Raw genomic sequence first — 22,695 nt, forward strand, 5'->3', positions numbered from 1 at the left:
AAAAAAAAGTACGCAAATTCATGGATTTTCATGGGAAAAGGATAATTTACTCAGGAGACACTTCCAGAAAAAAAAAAAAAATCTTCCTTAATCACTCTGCTTGTATTATTTAGAGGTACCCATTCCCAGCAGGCAGAAAAATGCAAAAAATGAATAGCACATTGCTTGTGTAAAACAGGACTCGAGGCTTGCTTAATTATTTCGGAGGTCAGCAAATTGATTTGTCATAAGCGCTGTCCCCTCCTGGCTCTTGCAGGCAACTCAGACCGTATTGCTCACACTGAGCAATACAAAACTGACAGCTGGAAAGTCTAAATACAGTCTTCACAGAAATGGTCACTTGGTCCAAGAGGAAAGGAAAGGAAGGGACAAAAAATTGCCTGTTACCTATCAGTTCAATTATTATTTGTGTTATATTAGCAGCTAGAGGCCTTGACCATCCTTGGGCCCTCCTTATGGTAGGAGTTATACATAAGTAGAAAGCCTGGAGAGCCCACAGTTTAAATAACCACAAGCAACAAACAGCATGGAAAACAAAGATCACTCTCTGCTTTCCAGCTGCAGGATTGAGATCCAGGCAGGGATGGAGGAGCTGGGAACTGCCAACCATCCCTTTTTTTTTTTCCTACTGACTCCCTGTGTGACCAGAGTCCCTCAGCTGCCATTCATTTCCAAAATTCTGGGGCTAGTTTTCTTTGGGAAGCATGGTAGAAAACCAGGAGTCTGCTCTTGTGCTGCTTCACCTGAGGCCCAGGCTGCAACACCAAAGAATCACAGCATCGCAGAAACATAAGGGTTGGAAAGGACCTCTGGAGATCACCTAGGCTAACCTCTTGCTAAAGCAGGCTCCCACAGTCTGTCAGGTTTTGACTATTTCCAGAGAAGGAGACTCCACCACCTCTTTGGTCAGCCTTCTCCAGTGCTCTGTCACCCTCACAGAAAATAAGTTGCTGTGACATCAAGCGATGGAGATCCTTTGCTGAGCTGTCACAAGCCAAGTAGCCCCAGACAGAGAGCTAAGAAATGCACATCACCTTTTTGTAAAGAAAAAAACCACCCTAGACAGAGGTGATCTGTCTAGGAAATGGAAACAGAGCACCGGTAGCACTGAGCAGACTCAGGCACAGAGTGCAGCTCCGCCAGCACACACATGCCTTAGCCTAAGACTAATCCAACCCATTGTATAAATTCATGAAAAAGATATGGCCACAGTGATTTCTATTTAAGAATAAATAGCTCCTCATTTCCTTTTTCAATGAACTGTACGCTTCTTTTCATGTCATGAAAGCTTCAAAATAAGCACACACAACTATTAATTTAATTCCTGACTGCATTAGAAATACGCCGTAACAAGATGCCCAGGCTCTCGCAGATGCTTTCTGTGCCGCCTGTATTGCTCTACACCAATCTCTTTGTCCATATACCCAGGATTACAAACGCTATCTTCTCCATACCAAGAACCTCTGCACTATCTCAGTCTTGCACCTTGCCAAAAGACCTCTGCTTGCCTGCATGCTTATGGAAATATCAAGAAAGGAGAAAAATGCTGGGATTAGTTGTATTCTCCCTACCAATAAAAGCAGAACCAAATTTAAAGGAGCTCCTCCTTCATCAGGTGTGAGACTGGTGGTACAAGAGCAGTACAGACTCAGCAGTACGGAGATTCATAGAATATCTCAACTCAGAAGGGATGCATAAGAGTCAGGGGTACTAATTTTGGTCATTGCATGGTGCAGAGCTGACAGCGCTTTTCTGGGCCCTTATAACATGGTACAAGTAAGGCCTGTTTCTGGGCATCTCTATCTCCAGCTGAGTTTTCATGTCTCCCCCTCATTTACCAGCCCCTTCCCCTTCCAAGAGCAGCACAGAAGATACAGACTCCACACAGCCGTGTGAATTCATTCATTCATGAAGTAGTATTTAAAACATATTGGGAACGACAAGGGATCAGATTAAGCTCAGAAAGTGACACAGAGAAGAAAAAAGAGCCTTCTGAATTATGGAAGCCAATTGGGCTATCTGTGTCCATTCCATTTTTTGAAGAAATTCTAGTCCAGATCCAGGTGCAAGCTTCAGCCACGGCAAGCACAAAATCTCACGTCCTTGCTCAGAGATAGGGAAGAGAAGCAGCAAAGGAGACGAATGTGGGGACAGGAGAGCCATTTTTCTCCTTGTTCCAGGCACGTGGCAGGAGAACTGCAGAGCCTGGTGGGGTGCTGTGCTCCCTGCAGCTGGAGCTTCCCTCGCCAGGGCTTGGCATTTATTTTTATCCTGGCGACCAGGCTGAAGCGACTGCCACCATCACAGCTCCATGGGTCTGCGTCACCTCACTGCTGCTGATTAGCAGCATCAGTATGCCACTTCATTAATGCAAAATGAAAGCTGTAAATAAGGGATCCCTTTTATAGGATGCTCCTGGAAATGAGAAGTGCTGTGATATTAGTAAGAAACCAGGCTCTCCTGCCTGGAAGTACAGTGCCATTGCTACTGTGGGATGCTTAGAATGCTTATAGCTCTTGGCAAGTTTGCCAGAAGAAGGTTGCTGAAATCTTTTCCCACCGCGCTTCCCACCAAGCTTGGACTGTATCAATCTGTGTTTTGTTACCCATGTTTAGACTGTGACATTTTCACCAAAGCTTGTTTTGTCTGCGCTCATTAAAGCACAGTATGCCTGACTGACCTCATGTGATGCTGCAGCAGACGTTTCCTGTGTGTTTCAGCATATTTCTGTGCCTGGCCTTTCTGTGGGCCTGAGAGCCCACAGCAGTGTGAGAGCAGCCTCATCTTGGGCTCTTTGCACCTCATTCAGTACCAAACTTCTCATTTTTTTTTTTTTGTGAGAAAACCCACCAGGTTGCTATTTCCAGAACACTGGATTACTATTTCCAGGGAAGGCAACATCTGGGAGATTACAAACTTTGTCTTTCCAAACTCTCCTTGCAGCCATCTACACAGCATTCACTTATATAGATTTGTGTGATCGTATTACTTATATTCGACAGCATTACCTATTTTTTTCAGTGCAGTGTGAAAAGCGGTAAGGCTACAAGATGGCTGGGGATAAGCAGACAATTTTACTCCAGCTACATAAGGGACAGCCTTTTCTGTCTTTTATTAATACATAAATAAATAAATAAATAAATAACCAAAAGAACGGAAGGAAGACGGATGTGCTCAGCACATATCCTGATTTCTAGTCTGGAGCTGAAAGCAGTTTCCCTTGACAGACAAGCAAGCAATTTCTAGGAAGCAACAGGAAGTTAAAGCGTGGCAAGGCTGCAGCCATTTCATGCAAGATAAACGGAGATAGCACAGCACGCTTGTAGATGAGGGATACGACCAAGAAGCTACTCAGAAAAACAGAGCTCAGAGAACATGAAGGAGCAGAGCGAGCAGCATAGTGCTGTTTTCTAGCAAAGCAGGGGGGACCAATCGGAGCAGTGAAAGCAGGGAGGATGCTCTGTGTCCTAGGAAGCAGGAGAGCACGTGTGCACTGCAGGCTTCAGGGAAGATTTGGGGATGGGGGACAAAAACATGTGTGCAACCATGTGGAGAAAATGAAACTGGGAAGATGTTGAAGGATTCAAATATAATTTGTGATAAGGTGACATGGCGATACAGCAATCTACAAAGCAGGTTGGCTGTAATAAAACCTCAAGTTTAATGAAGTCGCTAGTTCCATGCTCATCACTGAACCTCACATAAGCAAACACTCTTCTAGAAAACTAAACAAAGCTGTGTGATTCAACATCTGCCTCTCATAAAGCATTTCTGACCTCAGCGAAACAGAGACTTTTATTTTTCTTCCTCCATGAGGACCATGAGTACAAACAAAAACCATCCATAAGGCTGCATTGCCACAACATTCATCTGTACCTTGCTATTGTGGCCAGGACTCAAGTGTGACTAGAGATTTTCACATCTCCCACTCAGGTTAGCTATTTTAGCCCTAAAGGAAAGAAACAGCTCTCAGAAAACACCGAGCATCTCTATCTGCTGAAAAGCCATGTCCTGATACATATCTTCAAAAGCAGCATTGGAAACAGAAGCATTCAAAATCAGTAGGCTGTTTCTGTTTGTTTTAATTCTGTACTTTATCTTTGATTTCTTCCTAGGCAAGACAGCTCATCTGCCTCCTGTATATACGATCAGCAGCAGTGAACGATACAATGTTTTGTTTCTGCATGTGTTTGAAATAAACGTAGACATAATTTTCTTTCTGTCCACCCCATCTTAGTGGCATTTTGATCTTAAATCAATGAGAGTGCCGCAATATAGTGCATACCATCACTTTTTATTCCTTTGCTCTGCTTACATTAATGCAGATCCATGCATTTCTGGAACCGTAATGTCTTAATATTAGAATATTTTAATTCCTGCAAGATAGATAAGACTCAATATACCGATTTTCTGCATTGTAAACATAACACAATGGAATGAGTAAGCCAAATTGAGTTTTGCACAGCAAACCACACAGGCACACACTGCTTTCTTACATAAGAAACAAGGCATTTTAACTTGGCTGTGACTACCAGTCTGAAGATACCTGAAGTATAAGCAAATGAAAGCAAGGTTTGATGAGTGGGAAGCCATGGGCACACCACACCACTGCTCCGTGTGCTACGAACTCAGAGCTGCCAGCCAACCCCAGACAGCCTTACGTGGGGACAGAGGGGCTTGCCAGGCAGGCCACGAGGGGGGCAGGCACTGGGATTTGCTTTTCTTTCCTGATCTCCCTTCAAAAAACATTGAAACAAAGGAAAAGAGGATAGTAACCACCTACTGAGCTCCTGGGAATGTACTTTTTTTATGCTACAGCATACAAAATGCAGTCAGGCGAGATTCATTTGTTTTAAATCCTTGCATACCTATGATAGTGTACTTTTTTCCTATACATTTTTAAGACCTACACACACGCAAAATCGCTTAATTTTGTTAATGCAATATTAAATGCACACTAAGCCCAATAAAAGTCATTTCCCAACGCTTTATGCATTTATCATGAAACCACTAGCAGAATTCTTTACAATAAAAATGCTAGCCGTATACATGACCAAACTAAATTATCTCGGGAAATGGCTAATATCTGACCATGTGGAAACATTAGAAAGCAGGGCTTTGTTATGGGACTAGAAGGAAAAACTGTCTTTTTTTTTTTTTTTTAAAAAAAATTTTAAAAATAAAAATATTTTTAATAGGAAAAAAAAAAAACTGCAGCTCCAGGAAATTTTCCTCAATCAATTCAATCTGTTGTGCTGGACCTTAAAAACCCATTAAAAACAACCATGATAAATTTCCCAGCTTATTTCAGTGCATCACGCAGAAGACAAAGGAAACTGCAATTCAACAGAGAAAAGAAAGAAGAGAATGGAAAAAGCTGATAGAGTGTGCATCAGTGGTAGCAACATCCTCGCTCACAACAACAGGCAAATCTGCACCACAAAGGATGGTAGGAACAGAGGGGATGTGTGCAGCTGACAATGGCACCCCAAAGTAATGACTTCCAGGAAAATCAGTTGTTCCAAATGGTCAGCACGCTGCTGGGAAGCAGTTGAGTCACGACTTTCATAACATCACAAATTATTCCAGCCTAAAAATTGAAGATCAGGACATACAGCCCGGGTAAGACAACTATGGGGATAATATCCTATACAAACTGCTAATGTGAACACCTGTTTTCCATTATTAAACCTTACTGAATCCATGCAAGTTCGAAGGTTTGACCCAATATTTAATGCATGGTCATACACAGCAGATCATATTTCAAATAATATCAGTAAGAATGGCCTTGTTGACCTATTTTTCCATTGAACTCTTTGTACACAGTATCAGTTGTAACAAGTACACTTTGTTTGCTGTTGCTTTACTTTTTTCCCCTGGGCAGGACTTGGGGGTGGATTTTATAGCAAGTAGTTCCAGGATAAGTATGTGCAATCTGAATCCCTAATCACGGTGGGGCTCATTTACTCCACTTCCATTGATCTGCTTTCTGTCCTGTAGGAGCAAGTCCTGCTCACCCACCTTCTTCTGAAGGGTAAAGGACAGCCCTAGCACAGAGAGTCACACCAATGCTGGGACCCCAGCCCCATGCACACACTGCACACATTCAACCTCTGCCCATGACTGCTTTAGGCAGCTATCCTGGGCTCACACGTGGTCACCCTGGGATGACAGTGAGACGTAGGCTCGAAGAATTCCTCTTCTTTGGCTCTGTTGCAGCTGCTTGGCTAAAGGCCTCTGGACTCCTGGGGACTTGCCTCATTTCTGAGCTGTCTGAGTAAATGTTATCATCCAACATTGCTTTGCTATATTACTTCCCAAACCTATTGGGTCTCTGATGCCTGCTGGAACTGTTTCCAAGAACCCTCCCCTTGAGACAGTAGAGTACACATGAAACATCACTACTTGTGCTTCATACTTCTGAGCAGAAAATCTCTGAACCAAAGCTTGCATTTTTAATTGATCAAAGTCTACCTAGGAAATAGGTAAAATAAGTTGAAAGTAGATCAGTGCAAACAATACACATTCCTTCTAAACATAAAGTTGTTAGGGCAAGATTAAGTCATTTGATTCTCATGTAGCAAGAGAAGCATAGCAGAGATGCAAGTCACTGAATTTATGCACAGTCCCTATAAACAAAGCAAAAAAAAATACAGACAGCTGTGGGATGAACCATCACTGAAGTAAATATATTGGTCTATCAAAAATGATTGAAGACTGACAATAAAAAGGTTATACATGCTATAAAGAAAGAGAAGGCAAAAACAAAAAACCAACCCACTGAAAAACTCCCACCTGCACTCACAAGGAAAAATGGACTGGAACAATAAAACACAATGGCAGTGCCTGTACATCTTTGATAGCTGCCCCTCCCAAGAGCTGGAACAATTTTGCTATAAACCCAGCAAATGAAAATGTGAATGTATGAGCAATTGTCAGGAGAATTCAGATACCTCGGGTCCTGTAGGCAAAGAAGGAAGGGAGAAGGCACCACTTTTAATATTTGTACTTATTGATCATGCTCTCCACACCTGAAGCCTGCTCAATCCAACAGAGACCGTACAGTTAAATATTCAATGCTGCCTTCAAGGTAGTTTCAGTGCTGCTAGCAAATGCCTCTTCCCCTCTAGCCCCAGCACAACCCATTACTTCGACTCCCCCAGAAAGAGGGCAAGCAGCGACAGCCTGCAGATTTTGAGGGTGTCAGCCAGAGCACATCATGTGAACAGAAGCCTCCAGAAATGCAGTATTCAGAATGGCATGTTCAAAGATGCATGGGATGGGGAATTATTCAGAATGCAACATCTACAGCACTCATATGTATGTATAAACACAACAGAGTATCAATGAGGCATCAGGGGCTACTTTTTTTTTTTTTTTTGAAAGTCTAGAAGTTATGTTTTTATTTAAGCACTTTTCTAAGAAAACCAACAGCAACTATTTTCATAAGCCCAGTTCTGTTTTTTACTATTGATGAAGATCCAGTTGTGCTAGTTACTGCACAAAAGCATACAAAATGCCACTGTCTCAAGAGAAATTTAGGTCTATAGTAAAAGTACATTTATTCACTCCAAGTATTAACCTTACAATTTTGCAATACATTTAGCTGCCTCAAAAATCAGAATTTAAATTATTTTAGTAGAAAATAATGCAATAATTAAAGGTCAGCATTTGTCCATGTGATGTTACACTACTATCTGATCTGCTTTAATCCTTGCCTCTCTAGATTTCCTGCTTGTAGACTGACTTGCTCATTCTCCTATCCCAAGCACAGCTTATTTATTACCTGATGGACCAAATGGACAGTTAGTGAAAACAGAAAATCATTAAGCTGCTTTCACACTACTTTGTTTTGCCCTTCAGAGTATTTCATATGATGTTCCATGGGATAAGAGGTCCCCAAGAACCAAGATCCTCTTATAATGTCATTTTTAAAAGACACTGCAGCAATTCCCAGTGTCCTTGCCAAACCCTTTTTCAATAAGATAGATTCCAACATTGAGAGAAAAGCTTGGATTATTGCTCAGTGATAAAATGGCTACTGCAAGCCCTTGCAGAGTCAGAACATTGCTGCCAGCTCATTCCTTTTTCTGTAAACTACTTTGAGATGTCTGGATACCAAACCTGATTTTATTCAATAGGTATCATCATTCAGAAATCCAAGTTATATAAACATGAGAGAAACCTAAAACATTGGGTCAAATCCTCATATAGTCCTGGCTCCATGCTTTAACAGAGCTACACTGAAATAAACAATAGCTTGAATGTTCAGAGCACTACTTTCAAGCTTGCTTACATAGGGGAAGAGAAGAGATTCGTGACAAGAAGTGGTTTGAATTCTAGTACAGTTAGACTAGGAAAAATTCCTATGGGGGCATAGCTGTACCAATATAACAACTGCTGGAGGAATTGATCCCTTCTGTCCTTGATTTAGTTAGTGCCATTCTGGAACTTCTGTGTTTATACACGGGATGAGATGCGGGCTTTTTTTGACATGATGGTAGCTGTTTAATTACACCTGTACAATTTTATCAGTGCGACTAAAATAAATCCTCCTTCAAGACAAGTCTTCAGTTTTGCTACCAAATTTAATGGAAGGAAGGGAAGATTCACAATCCCCAGGGTAATGGTGGCCCAGCTCATTCCACACTCCCCAAGCCAGAAAAAAAAAAAAAAATAGCATAACAGCTCAAAAAAACTTCTTTCCCTGTAGTGGGCTGCACTTTTGCCTATTGCCTGATGAAATCATAGCCAGTTCACTACCAGCAGAAGGTCTGACATAAAGCAGGCTCTCCAGGGAAGGAAGAGAGGCAGTCAAAGAGAGAAAAAGGGTAATTTGAAGATGGTGCCAAACCAACAACGAAAAAGGAGATATTTTGCTCCTTTTACAACTAATAAAACACAGAAGACTAAAATTGATCCCCAGACTAATAAGGTAGAGGAAAAACTAAAACCAATATATGACAAAACAATAAAAAAGTAATGAAGAGATTTATGGAAGTACATAAAAACCTTGGAATGACGCAAAAATTTTCAGGTCAGATTACTGTTTTCAGCTCAACATGGATAAGGAAATAAAGGAGGAACAAAAATTAGAGTATGGGGGAAAGATGGCAGAGGGTAGAAGAGGATAGGGGGAAGGAAGAAAACAAAGCCAGAGCAAATGTCTACAGAAAAAAAATACAGCCAGAAGCATGAAAATGATGTCTACAAAAGAAACTTATCAAGGTAAAAATTAAAACAGAAAACCAAGCACTCCAGAGCCAAACTGGTGGAATTATGTAAGGACAAGAGGCAGTAATAGAATGGTAAGTTTCTCTCTGCATATACCTGGGCAAAGCAGCTGCGGTAATCCTCAAAGAGGATAATATGACAATTTCTAAGAAAATAAGATGCCACCACCCCTAAGACACAGTCCTTCACCACAGCTGGGTCCCCTTGCAGTTGGAGATCTTACAAGGCCTTTGGTAAGGACTCCCCAGCACGCAGAGAAAGCTCTGACCAGAAGCAGCCTCCTGGAGTTCCTGGCAGAAAACTGGAATGCGCAACTGGCTGCTGGTTTCCAGCCTCTTCTCTGCACCCTTCTCCTTGTTAGGGAAGGGAAATCCTTTTTGCTTGATGCCTCCTATAGCATTTGAGACGGTAGACATGAGTTGTTCTGGATTTCTTTCTGCTGCCACAAAGAAGGGTAAACTGGCAGCAGGAATCAAACTGGAAAGGCAGTAATCTCAAGAAGGGGAAGGGGCTGAGGGTGATGATGCATTTTCCTCCTTCTGTGTGAAGAAAGAGGAAATGATTCAGGAGTTTCCTTTAAAATTTACCTTGTGTGGCACAGAAAACACCATAGTACATACGTAATCAGATACATAACTGGTGAAGTCAGTGACCATTAATAGCTACTGGACATGATGTATTATATGCATCTGCTTCAGGTTTGCAGCAGTGCTTCTGGATACTACAGAAAATTCTAATAAAGCATTGATTTTGCTGTGCATATCATGTAATACTGCTACTTTCCTATACTTTCAAATAAGATACTAGAAGAACGACCCAGATTTTTCAGTCTTTAAAGCCCTCAGCACATTTCTTTTCAAAAGGTGGAAAAGAGAAAAAATTACAAGGTGAATTTCACAGCCTGTTAAGAAATTTAAGGAAGGCAGGTTCTGGTAGATGGTGAAAAGGATAGATTCAAGGTGAAATTAAATGTAGTAAACTAGTTTTTGTAATTACGGTGTTCACTCAGAATGTTCCCTCCTCCTCCTTTAAATTAAGATGATACATGCTGATATGCGGGTACTGATCAGAAGTGTCACACAATAAGATGAGGCAATCTGTTAAGCAGTGACATCCCCAACCCTTTAAAATGATGATTTTAAGCACTAATTAGCTAAGAAGCAGGCAGTACAGATCAAAAGATCACCTGCATTGTATATTAGATGTAAAACGCTACTCAGACAGCATGTTTTCTAAAGAAGTAGTTTTCAAATAATCTTAACCTTGAGCTCACAAGGATTATGCTTTAACAGCTGAGTGCTGCGCTACCGATGCGAAAGAAAATGTGGGCTCTAGGAGACACCTGCCTGGGAGCAAGCAGGGGTGAAACCTGCACTCAGCCACAGCTGCAGATGAAGAAGTAGAAGTAGACCATGATTCAGTCAAGTTCCTCCAATGCTGAGGCATGTTACAAGGGCCTGCACTGCTGCTTCAGAGCTGGTGTAACTCTGTCCAACCTCATAGAGCCTTTCCATGTCCAGTCAACACCAACTCCATGGAGATGTCCTGAGCAGGGAATTTCCCTCTGTGCAAACACTAATTCACTGAAGCTACAACCACATCAGATTACACAGAAATGAGCATTAGGAACATGGTACAGCTGACCGACGCTCTCTTTTGTTGCCTTGCCAAGCACATATAAAACATCCATCTCCTTTGGTTGTATTTCACACTCCCTTTCCAGAGCTGTAAAAGATTACATCCAGTCTTCGACTTAGTCTGCTTGGACAGCTGCAATAAAGCGATGGAGCAGTCAGAGATGGAGGAGAGAAGCTTGGAAAAAATGCAGCAGGGTGCACATGCCTGCACGCAGTCAGCCCAGGAAAATATTTGAGGTCTCAGAGGAGACAGAAGGTTTTGATGCATCACTTGCATCAAACTCGCACCCAAATGGCTTCACCTGCACTGAAGGCTGGGACCACGACATTTCAATGGGCCTTTGAGTCCTATGTTTGTGAATACCCAGAGCAAAAGGGTCTTTGGAGATGAGACCGCAAGAAGCTATAGTGACAAAATAAAAAAGTCTTCACAGAGTAGACAAGCTCATACTGTATGGATCTTGTGGGAGGTCACAGTCTACATTCAAGATTTTCTCCATGGCTAGGAAGAGCTCATAAATAAATGCCTTCAACATTACAAGTACACAGAGCTTCAATTTGCAATGTCCCAGAAACCAAAGCACATTTGGAACACACCAGAATTAAACTAGTCAACTAATTTACCATAAATTCCGCCTATAAACTGCATTCCACAGGCCTCTGTACACCAAACTTAAACTCTTCACAATGAGCGGCAGCCCACAAAACCCATTACACTGCAACAATAAACCTAGACTCCAATTCTCTAAACAGAGTGGCATGTCACCTTTTGGGTAAAGCTCTAGGCACTAGTCTCATAAAAGACTATGTCTTCAAGACTAATTAGCTCTAGATAGAAGAGAAACTGGTGATGATATTTCTCTAAATAATTCTCACGAGTTGTTCCAACAGCTTGATTTAACTACTGGGACTAAATGCAACCAATACCTAATAATGGTTAAGTGTGGGGAGTTGGGTGGAAATGTACCATTGCACTGTGGCACTGAATTTTAGCCAGAAAAATTGCTAGGTTTGGGTTCTTTTTAAAAAGGCTTATTAAAAACAGGTTACTGTTAGCAAATTCTAGAAGTGTTGATTAAAAACAAAAGGGAGGGTTGTGCTTTAAGAGTTTAACAGAAGAATATTAAGATTCCCCTATTGTTCAGTCAATTCTTGAGATAATCTTTTCCATCTCAGAGAGAACGGCTAGCACATTACTCAGAGGAACAATAAAATTGTCTACATGCAAAGTGCTGTCAAAAGAGAGGGTGGAGAGGAGGGAGAAATATTTTTCTCCCCATTAACTTCTTTCAGCTACAATAAACCTAGGTGCTTATGTGTACCAGCAGCAGTTAAAATATTTTTCAGCACAAATGTAATTGTTTCTCTTACAGTGCTGACTCATCAGGGTAGATAAACTTCTGCCTAACTTGAAGCAAGTTGAGTAGCACCATTGACTTTAATGGTATTACTCTTGTTTTCAAAGTTAGAAACATGTTTAAGGGTTTTCTGTGTGATGTCCAGAGGTTGTAAGAATTTAGTGGAAAAAGATAATTATTTCACAACAGCAGTTATAGGTGTGTTCAATAATCCTTTAAAGTCAAAGGGCCTTATCAAAATACAGAAATGAAAAGACTGTGAAGAAAAGAATCCTGACAGATTCTGAAAGCCTCAACTCAGGCCAAAAAATTGTTTGGCTTTAAGAAAACAAAAATCCAAGCAAGTGAAGCTACCAAAAATCTTTATCAGTTTAAATGCAAGACAGAGATTACGAGGAGCTGTAGATCAGATACAGGAAGCTTGCTTCAATTCTCTCTCCTTTGCTTGCCCAGGAATGATTTTCTCTAACTGAAATATGAAAAGTGAATTGCCTACATTATCAAAATACAGAAAGGGCCACGGGAGAGGTAGAAAGTCCATTAGACCCCCAATGTAAAAGAGGAAACCAAACAGGGTAAGATTGTTTCATAAAACTAAATTAATTCTTTGCGTGAGCCGTCAGAGACAAAGATGAGAATGCCTGCCCTGGGATTACTGTGGAGAGACACTAAGAGTTGAATAAAGCTGAAAACCAAGAGGTAAAAAACACAACAGCAACAACAAACAAACAAACAAACAAACAAAACCCAATAAGCTTGTGAAATTAAAATGGCAGCACAAAAGGTGCTTCACCTTTCTTCAGATAAATTAAGTGCATGATGAAGACACCAGTTACTCCTGCAGGATGAAATCCTGCCCTTGTCCACTTCAGGTCCTCAATACCGTGTTTAAGGAGAGAAACTGACTCATGAAAAGTTCCAGGCTTCCAAATCCCACAAAAGCATGTCTGTACATAGAAGGGAAAAGCCCCAGATCTCTGCAGGGACAGACCGGTGTGCCTCAGCCCTGCTGCAGAGGCCAGCAGCCACAGCAAGAAAAGCCTGTTTTTTGTCCACAACCGTTTGACTCGGGACTCATCTGCAGGAATGCTAACTAGTGCCATCTGCAGCAACCATTTTTTCAGGAGAGGAGAAGTCAAGCATTAAGACAGAACAAACTCCAGCTGCATAGACTTCTGAAAAGCTGTCAGCTGCCAGTGTAGTTTACAATCACAACTAAGCCCTGGACACATTTCAAGTTAGTGACTGGCTACATGATCTATCCTAATCCTTTAAACCACCCAACCATTTAAGTGACCAGACTAAGTCTTGGTTCCAATAATGATCTATTAGGAAACTATTCAAGTCTTTAATCAAAAAAAGAAAACAAACAGAAAAAACAGACAATGTATAATTTTGTAAACACCTGAATTGTCTGCCCTATTTTAAGTTGCTTACTTTGTATTACTTTAAAATGTGTTGAAGCAACCTGCTGCAAAACAAGAAGGGAATAGAACTATATTCACATCTGTGTTCTCATGAAGTGCTCCAGGAGTGCACGTGAACCCATTTTTCTACCTGTATCTTGACATTTTTTCTGTGATAATGTGCTGATCATGGGATGCTAATGCAGGAAGCCAGCAGAAGATCTGCACAGGTAGCTGCAGTTTGCTGCTGATGGATTCAATGAGGACTGACACTGGTTTAAAACCACATCTCAGAAACATTCTCATTAATTCCTCCCTGCCATCAGAAAATGCAGATTTTGAGCTTGTTGACTTCAGTTAGCAGTACATAATCTGACAGCCCTGGACTCAAACTCTCTGCTGCCTCATTTGTAGGAGTGTTTTAATCCAACCTCATTCTTCTTGCTTCTTTTGAACCAGTTTCTTCACCTCTGCCTTATACTTTGTTCCTGTCCTGGTTAGCACTCATTCTACTACACAGTTGTTCACAATTCTTGCAGAAGGTTGAGTTGAGCGTTCAAGTGAAGGAAGAGTAAGCGTAGGGTTTGATCTGGTGCAAGTTGTTTCTGATGCAACAGGCAATGAAGAAAGAGCATCACCCCACAAATTGCGCCAAATTTAAATCTTTCATTCTTTATTATACACAGCAAGATCTACATTATGAACTCCTACATTCTTCCTCACATTCAAACGCACTGCCATGGCTGAAGGCAGAATAGATTCACTGATCCCAGAAGCAGTTACCTGCCTTGTGGCTGTGTTCTATTTTCTCATTATTCGCTGGTGGTGTATTGTTGGGCCAATAATCTGTTATTTATTCTCCCCCTCCAAATCACCAGTACTCACAGTACAGTTAAGTCATAATGATGCAATCACAGCAAGAGGGCACATGCATACAAAGCATGTATGTGAAGTAAAATCAAATCATTGCCTATACAGCTGTGCTAACATATTAGCAATTGCCATTCTGACTCTATCAAGCACACTACCCATTGACTTCTCCTCTTCACCACCAGAAGTTCCTTATTTCTTTGTCTCCTCTTACCAGCTATTTCTCACTAGTTGTCATGGTCTGCAATTGAAATAAAACAGTTGGATTTAGTGGGGTGAAAATAAAACATCAAAAAAGAATAACCTAAAAATAAGAGTCTAAAGTAACCGAAACCAAGACTACATTGCTTTCCAAGCAGGATATTGTTCACTTTGTATTTTTGCTTCGGAGAACCAGCACATACATTTTAGAGGGTAGATTTTAATTTATTTTTTTTTAAGATGCTCAAAAATACAGTCAAACCAAAGCCTATCACTTTGATGCATGAACTCATCAGAAGTGGTATCAGTGGCATGGCTTTTCCCCACTGAACAGAAATGCTCCACCTCTACTTTTACAGCAACCAGAGCTGTTCGTTTCCCCCTCGGCCTCCATCTTGGGCCACCTCTGTATGAAAACAGACAGTTTTCACAGCACACATTCACATCCAAAGACAATTTGCATTGTCTCTCCATATAAAAGAGTAATACCATCACCTCTCCTTTGGATCAGCACATAGGAGCGAAGAAAAAAATGCTTTTGTGACCTACAAAAGCCTTACTTGAAATAATTCTCTACGACTTGAGGCCTTTTGGAATGGAAGGGATATATTGTTTTGACTTGATTAAAGCTGAAAAGTTGATTTGACATCCTGTTGTCAAGGAAACCAATTCACACACAAAAGAAAACAGTTGTGATGGTATCATTCAGACTATTCAAGTGACCTTAGAAAGAAAAAAAGCCTTTAGTTCCAAAGATTTGTATTCAACTCACTTCACCACTGTAGAAATAAAGATCATTGCTCTTTATGCTTATTGGAAAGCAGTTTTCAATCTGGAAAAAGCGAAATGCCACATCTTCTTCTAACTGCCAGATGCAATACTTCGCTGGGGTTGTGCACATAAGCGCACCTACCATTTACTGCTATTTCAAAGAACCACAAATATAATCAAACAGATGTACAGAGAAGGAGAAAAAAATTCTTAAATTGACAGAACCACGATAAATACCCGCCTGACACATACCACACACCTATTGAACATCAGCTCAGTAAGTCAGGTTTCCAAATGTCTTCCTTCAACTACAAATCAATCTTACCTCAAACACAGCAATGTCTGAGCCCAACTTTGTTTTCCTGGGAAATATCAAAAGCAGCATTTATTCCCTGCCAGCATCCCAGGTCTCTCACAAATGAAGCTTTTCAAGCACACAATAAATGGTATGCAGTTACACTCAATCTGCCCACCTACTGGATCCCAAGGAGGGAGAGTTGTTCTTGCTGACCACTACCACCACCATCCAGCTTAGTAAGCAAAGCAGAGAAGCTTCATTCTCTGACAGCTATGGGTAGACTGGAAAAACAAAACTTTTTATCTATTTGCTCAAAGTCTGTAATTATATATTTCTTTCTCCCATGAGAAAGCCTCCTCTGCCTGGTCAAAAAACCAGACAACTAAATAGCAACTTGTCTCAAATTCAGCTTAGAAAAAATAGGTATGATATTAATAAGGAGGGAAATATGCTGAGGAAGGAATGTCACTGTTCCTACATTATTGTTATTTAACGTCATAACACCAAAGGTCATGGAGATAATAAGCTTCAGTCATTTTCCATTTGTTACACAACATACAAATTGCTACAGTGTTAATGAATATATTTCTCCACTCCTGGTCAGGCAAGACAATGTATAATTTTCTTTTAGACAAGTACCTAACCCTTGGAATTTGTTATTTCCACTACTTCTTTCAGGACTTTGTCCTTAGGGCTGAGCATAAATGCCACAAGAAAGCTGCAACTGGGGCTTTCTATGGCTGGTAGAGGTTGTTTGTTGTGGGGGATTATTTTTTTTTAAGTGGAAGACCATCCAAAGCATATTTATATTATTTACGAACAAATACACAAATACTTATATGGTATACTAATACTGTATCTTAAAAAACTTAGAGAACACTCAAAAAAAAAAAAAAAAAGATATCGTATATACTTTGTGGATATTATTTGATACCTAAATATTAAAATAATATTTATGCTAGAAGCACCAACTGACCACAGCAATAGAAGTTACTGTAAAGCAACAGTTAAAACCACGAAAACTGGAAAGCAGATCTTGGAAAAGAAATGATATTCACAGAAACATGGAAGTGCTGGGATGAAGAACCTTCTTCACTCCTAATAACCTGCTAAGGGAGCACAACTGAGCTTTAGAGAGGAATGCCTCATCTCTAGACTGTATTTCATTGTATTTTAAGATTAATATTTCTGCATAAATAATAAATAGCAACAGCTGAGCCAAATTCACACTATTTCATAGATTGGTTAGGTTCTGTTTGTGTTATTTTGTTTAAGAAATTAAGTTATTATTTCTGCTCTTCACCATAAATAGAAAGAATGTGCAGATGAAAAAGGAAAATTGCTGCAGGTAGCTTTGTATAGTTCTGGAAAAAAAAAAAAATAATAATAATTTATATGGGAAGAATGAAGTCCAACACCAAATACTGAAATAAAACAAGCCAATGCTACTTTTTGTGTGTGATCAAATAACATCCACATCTATCACCCAGACTGAAATATTGCACTCTGCATTTTAATGAGTAGCTTGTCGTGGTATATTCTCCTCTCCCTAGCAATAAACCCAAACCAAAGCAAACAGCAAGAACCACAAGAGCAGAAAGCTGATGGTACAGCTAAGCTTACCCACAAATAGGTCCATACTCCGTTATGAGTTTTGTGTGGTTTTCCCAAAAGCCCTGGGTAAAAGAAAAATATCACAGTATTTTAGAACAGTACTTAACAGAAATCCTATTACACAGTGCTGCTAACACTCACACCAAAGCTCTGAACCTCAACTGTAAGAGCCACGGTATTAACTCAATCTCATCTTGCTCCCTTGGCCCATTTCTGAACGAAGAGTCTAGAAAGGATGAGTGAAGGAAAAATATCTGGCAAGCCATTAAACATGTTTCCATTGGACTCCCACACTTCAAAATATTGGTTTTTTGTTTTTGTTTTTGTTTTTTTAACTAACTTCATGATCAAGGTCCTTACTCATTTTTTTCCAATATGCGCGTGGATGGAAAAAAAAATGATACTATTATTATTATAACATAGTATATGCCTTACTACACACTAAAGAAATATAGGTAACATTGAAAGATTGTCTCGGGCTTTTTGAGTTTTTGGGTGTTTTTTTGTTGTTTGTTTGGTGGGTTTTATTGTGGGGTTTTTTTAGTGATTTGGAATTTAGCAAAGGCAGTCCCCTGGGAGATTCCGTAGAATAGTAAGCAGATTTATTTTAACAAACTTTTGGAATTTACACCGTGCTTGATTTTCATAATTGATGAAAATTGGTATCCATTTATATAAATCTGTCTGCGGCTGAACTAAACTGTTAGTGCCCCAAATGAATTCAAATTGATTAATCTGAAAGAAGGTGTGTAAAATCTATTCCCAAAAGTGACTATAAAGAAATCTGTTTTTAACAAAACTGCAATATTTGAAAGTCATACTGCATTGTGTTTGTAACTTATCTATGGAAAAATAACACATTTGACTGCATTAATCTGCATTTATATTAATTCAAGATAGACTATTGTGATCTGTCTTCATTTTTCAAAGAAAACTCACTGGCAGAGTAGAATGCTTACATCTCATACTGAAGCTTTCTTGTTTTTAAGACATGCTGCAAAATATTAGCTAGAACAATATAAACTATTATAAATATATAAAATACAAACATAAATAAACAAGACCTCATAACATGCATGCACACTAAAAAGAAAACCTGTTAATCATAAGTAGCTACCTCATTTATCACCCCTGGGTGCTAACTTAGCAGCCAGATGAGTAAAGTACTTGTCACCACCTTCATTCCTCCTTATATAAAGCCACTCAATTCTTTCTTTTTAACACAAGTGTGCTTTTTTATTTGATTTCTTCTTGATGGTTTGGTTTTTATCCTGGAGTTTATATGTTTATATATTTAATGGGACAAAATGCTTCCCAAAGCCCACCCAGTCCCAACACCATGCCATGTGCAGGGCTGCCACTCATCAGCTCAGGCTGCCCAGGGCCCCATCCAACCCGGCCTTGAGACTCCAGAGATGGGGCACCACAACTTCTCAGGGCAGCCTGTGCCAATGCCTCACCAACCTCTGTTTAAAGAACTTTCACCTAATATCTAATCTAAATTTCCCCTCTTTTAGTTTGATGCCTTTCCTCCTTGTCCTATCACTATTAAACAGTGTGAAAAGTTGGTCTCCCTCTTGTTTGTAAGCACCCTTCAAGTACTGGAAGGCTGCAGTGAGGTCTCTCCAGAGCCTTCTCCAAGCTAAACAAGTCCAAATCCATCAGTCCTTCTTCATCCTTTGGCTAAGCTTTCCTATGGACTGCAAGAACACATGTACATATTGCCCACGTACCCACCAGCTGTGCTCTTTTGAGCCAGCATGAGTTCAACATTTACAAGAAACCTGTGCTTCAAATGATTCTGTGAAGAAGCCTTCCAGAAAGCCGGCTTCTTGGAAGCACTCTGACTTGCTGCCATAGTAGGGTCAGACAGAGCACTTCTCAAATCAGTCCTGTTAACCGATAACTGGTTTTCCACCTCGCAATCTCCTAAATGATTGTACTGGCTTAAAATTAACTAAAATTAACTCCCATCTCAAACTACAGACCTGAAGGACAGTAGGAGGGATGGAGTTGAAAAACAACCAAGATAATCAGGACAAAGCATTCTTGGGAGCAGAGGCAGCCCTTGTTTGCCACACCCCAGGATGCACCATCATCCAACTCTGCCTACAGTCCCAGCACTACCTGACCCCACCAGCCACACCAGTCCTGCTGCTGTCCTGGTGCCAGTCTGAGGCTCCATATGGTGTGGTGAGCATCCAGAAGAACACCAAGCTGCTGGTGAAACACCAGTACACTGCTTGCACCAAGCCTTGAGAGGTGGCAGTGACCAGAGCACAGGCAAGGGAAGGTATGTGTGAATCTCTATCTGCAGCCAGGAAAATAGTAAGGAGATACAGTTGAAAAGGAACAGGAAGAGAAAGCTGAAGAGACAAAAAGGTAGTAATGAAGAAAGCATTACTGCATTTGATAAAAGCTTCAGAAATGCTACAAAAGGAGTATTTCTTTATTTGCTTACCATTTGCAGTTATAAATCAACATCAACATCCCTATCCAAGTCCCTGAGAGATTTTCAGCTGACTTCCACAGGTATAACCTTTCAGCTGGATGGAAATGAGGGCAAAGTGAGATACTAACATTTGATAGCCATGGAAAAAAGCCAATGGACCATCTCAGGTGCACAGTCAGGAGATACGTCACATCCACATAGGCCTGTCAGATTTGCAGCATCATTCCTGAATGCAGCTTCTAACAGACAACTACCTTGAGGACTTCCTCTTCCTCCTATGAGTCATGTTTGAAAACACAGCAAGCCTCGTAAGTGCTACTGGCAACTTCATTTCTTTTTTACACTACCCAATGTCAATCTGCTCCAAAAGCCATTACTGCAAGTTTGTCAAGGTTTATAATTGCAACTGTTCTACAGAAATGGAGGCAGAGACTTCTACTCATCTCCCAAAGACCACCCTGTGGGTGAGCACAAAGATGAGGAAGCAAACTGAGAAACAGTGGTTTAAACAGCCATAAGTGAAGAGCTATAATGATGTAATTTTTTGGGGGGGAGAGGTTAGTAAATTAGAAATAGGGAAAGATGTATTTTAGCTTTCATATGTCTCTCTATTATATTTTTAAAGGAAAACAGAATGAAACTGAAAAGCAAACCAATGTGCTACGTTATGAGGTGAGACCATGCACATCAGGAGGAATTGTAACACATTAAGCAGTAACAATGAAGTGTAAAAACATAGTAAGTGATGCTGTTCCAGGACAGAAAAATCACTTGGCCTCCTCTTTGTCTGGAAGCTACAGAGTATGAATTGTAATCAAGAACAATTCGAAAAGGGTTGGAGCAGGAGGGGGTATGACATCCTGCATGTGGCCCCTACATCGAGGTACCAGCCTGATGACAGTCCATTATCAAACAAGATAATACAGGACTATGAAAAGCTTCTTTCTCTAAAGAAACCGTATTTTCCAGCATCTGGTACGCCATGGAAACAGCAGCTCAAGTGAGCTGACTGCTACAAACCCAGAAGGCTTCTTTGTTTACATGGCTGGCGGTTGCCTTCCTACAGGGAATTTGCATTCTCCCGTTCCTTTGAGCATGCATCATCAGCTGCATCTGCAGAGAGAACACTATCAAGGCCAAATCCTGCTCTCCAAGATACAGGTGTAACCCCTATGGAAAGGAACAGGATTTAGGTCTGCATCAGCCAAAGCAAAATCTGGCCATTACCAACCATCTATCTCGAGATATCAAATATTGAGAGCTCAGTCTGACAGCATGTAAATCAAAGGCCTTCAGAAAGGGGACTGGGCTCAAGTACTCTCTTCCCTTTTTTCAGTAGATTCTGCCACTCCAAGATGGATTCATCTACCATTTTCTCCTTACTGCACATTCACTTTGCTAGTTCCTGACAGTTTCAAAAATCTGCAGCACTGTCATCTTCCTCTGCTGAAAATGGGTGTAGGTACAAAGCCAAAGATTTAGAAGTATCTAGTAATATTAACTAACATGAGGCATATCTGACCTATTCTTATTAGTTGCTCAATAACTACATATCTCCTGAGCTGAAAATTTGGACTTAAGAGACTTTAAGCTTAATACTCAAGCTTAAGGTGACCCAAATTGCATGAAAGACACTTTGCAAAATTTCAACTTGCTGCAGCTGCAAAACAAGGATTATGAAATTAACCAGAGTTTTTAAGGGTTAATAGATTTTTTTTTATTTTTTTTTTTTTCCCCAAGAGGATCATTAAGTGCTCTGGGCAATAGCTTAAAATCTGGGCTCAGAAAAGTGACTTTCAGAATGCAGTATGGATATATATGTGATGTGCCTATCAAATCCATTACAGGTAGAAATTATTACCCATGCAAGAACAGCCAAGAGAAAAAGGCCTCTTTTGTTTCACCTTTCTGAAAATCATCACAGTGATGGTATTAGATCAAGAGATCCTCTAACCTCTGAATTAATAAGATATGACAAAAATAAATCAAGGGTTTTTTTGTTTGGTTGGTTTGGTTTGGTTTTTTTTTGCTTTGCAGTTCTGTGTGCGTCAACCCTGACATGAAAAAAGCATACCTGAAGCCGCGGGGCAAAGAAGTACTTGCACAAGTGAGCACCACTAGGCTTGATGATGCCATTGGCGGCATAAACTGTTGCCAGTACCTGTTCATAGGGATCTGGACTGGCCACACCAACTCACTTCACTTATGTTCCTATAAAGGTCACTAGCTAAGACAACCTGGATTCAAATGTGTGAGTCAAAAGCCGAAAGACGCCACATCCCATTAACAGCTCTGCATATGCTCCACCCTCCCCTTCATCACCCTGTAATCAGACGTGATTCTCTGTTTCATGGTGATATTAACTGAGACATCATTGTTTGAGCGCATACCTCATATAAAGAGACAAAAATCTATACAGCTGTCTACAGTACAGAACAGCAATGAGTGACAGCATTTATAGGTGAGAATTTTACTACTGAATGGGCTTCACTGCCTTTTTTCCTTAGACTGTTTGGAAATGCTAACAGCCCAGTACCCTAATCAACATATATATACCAAAACACAAGCTAGAATTTAATTAGAGCTAACTAGTATCTGACTACAATCAACTTTGATGGAATGACCCCTAGACTGTACATCATTTCCAGTAATAACCCTAGCAAAAACACTGGGATACCAGCAGACAAAGAGGAAAACAGCATGAACTTCTAACCAGTCTGATTCCAAGCCACGTACAGTTTGTTTGCTTTGATCGTTGCCCTTAATAGCTGTCCTCTGTGTAATTTTGTTTAATTTATGTGTATGCCATTTTAGATTTTAAAAAACACACATAGCCCTTTCACATTTATTAAAA

General features: G+C 40.4%; 1 protein-coding gene across 7 annotated transcripts in view; it reads right to left on the bottom strand.

Moving 5' to 3' along the window:
* TBXAS1 (thromboxane A synthase 1) overlaps nucleotides 1–22,695 on the bottom strand; it is a 234,721-nt gene that overhangs the window by 137,609 nt on the left and 74,417 nt on the right. For 4 of the 7 annotated variants that reach the window (XM_042837930.1, XM_042837931.1, XM_042837927.1 and 1 more), the window contains one exon: nucleotides 17,399–17,451. In XM_042837930.1, coding sequence (XP_042693864.1) covers nucleotides 17,399–17,451 — 53 coding nt within the window. Of the gene's footprint in view, nucleotides 1–15,802; nucleotides 15,905–15,950; nucleotides 16,176–17,398; nucleotides 17,452–19,850; nucleotides 19,870–22,695 lie in introns of those variants that run through there. The other 3 variants (XM_042837932.1, XM_042837933.1, XM_042837934.1) reach the window with 3 other exon arrangements.

The sequence above is a fragment of the Centrocercus urophasianus genome, unplaced genomic scaffold, assembly GCF_019232065.1.
Source record: "Centrocercus urophasianus isolate 14NV4802_14NV808 unplaced genomic scaffold, USGS_Curo_1.0 seq_73, whole genome shotgun sequence".
In the NCBI taxonomy this organism is placed as follows: domain Eukaryota; kingdom Metazoa; phylum Chordata; class Aves; order Galliformes; family Phasianidae; genus Centrocercus; species Centrocercus urophasianus.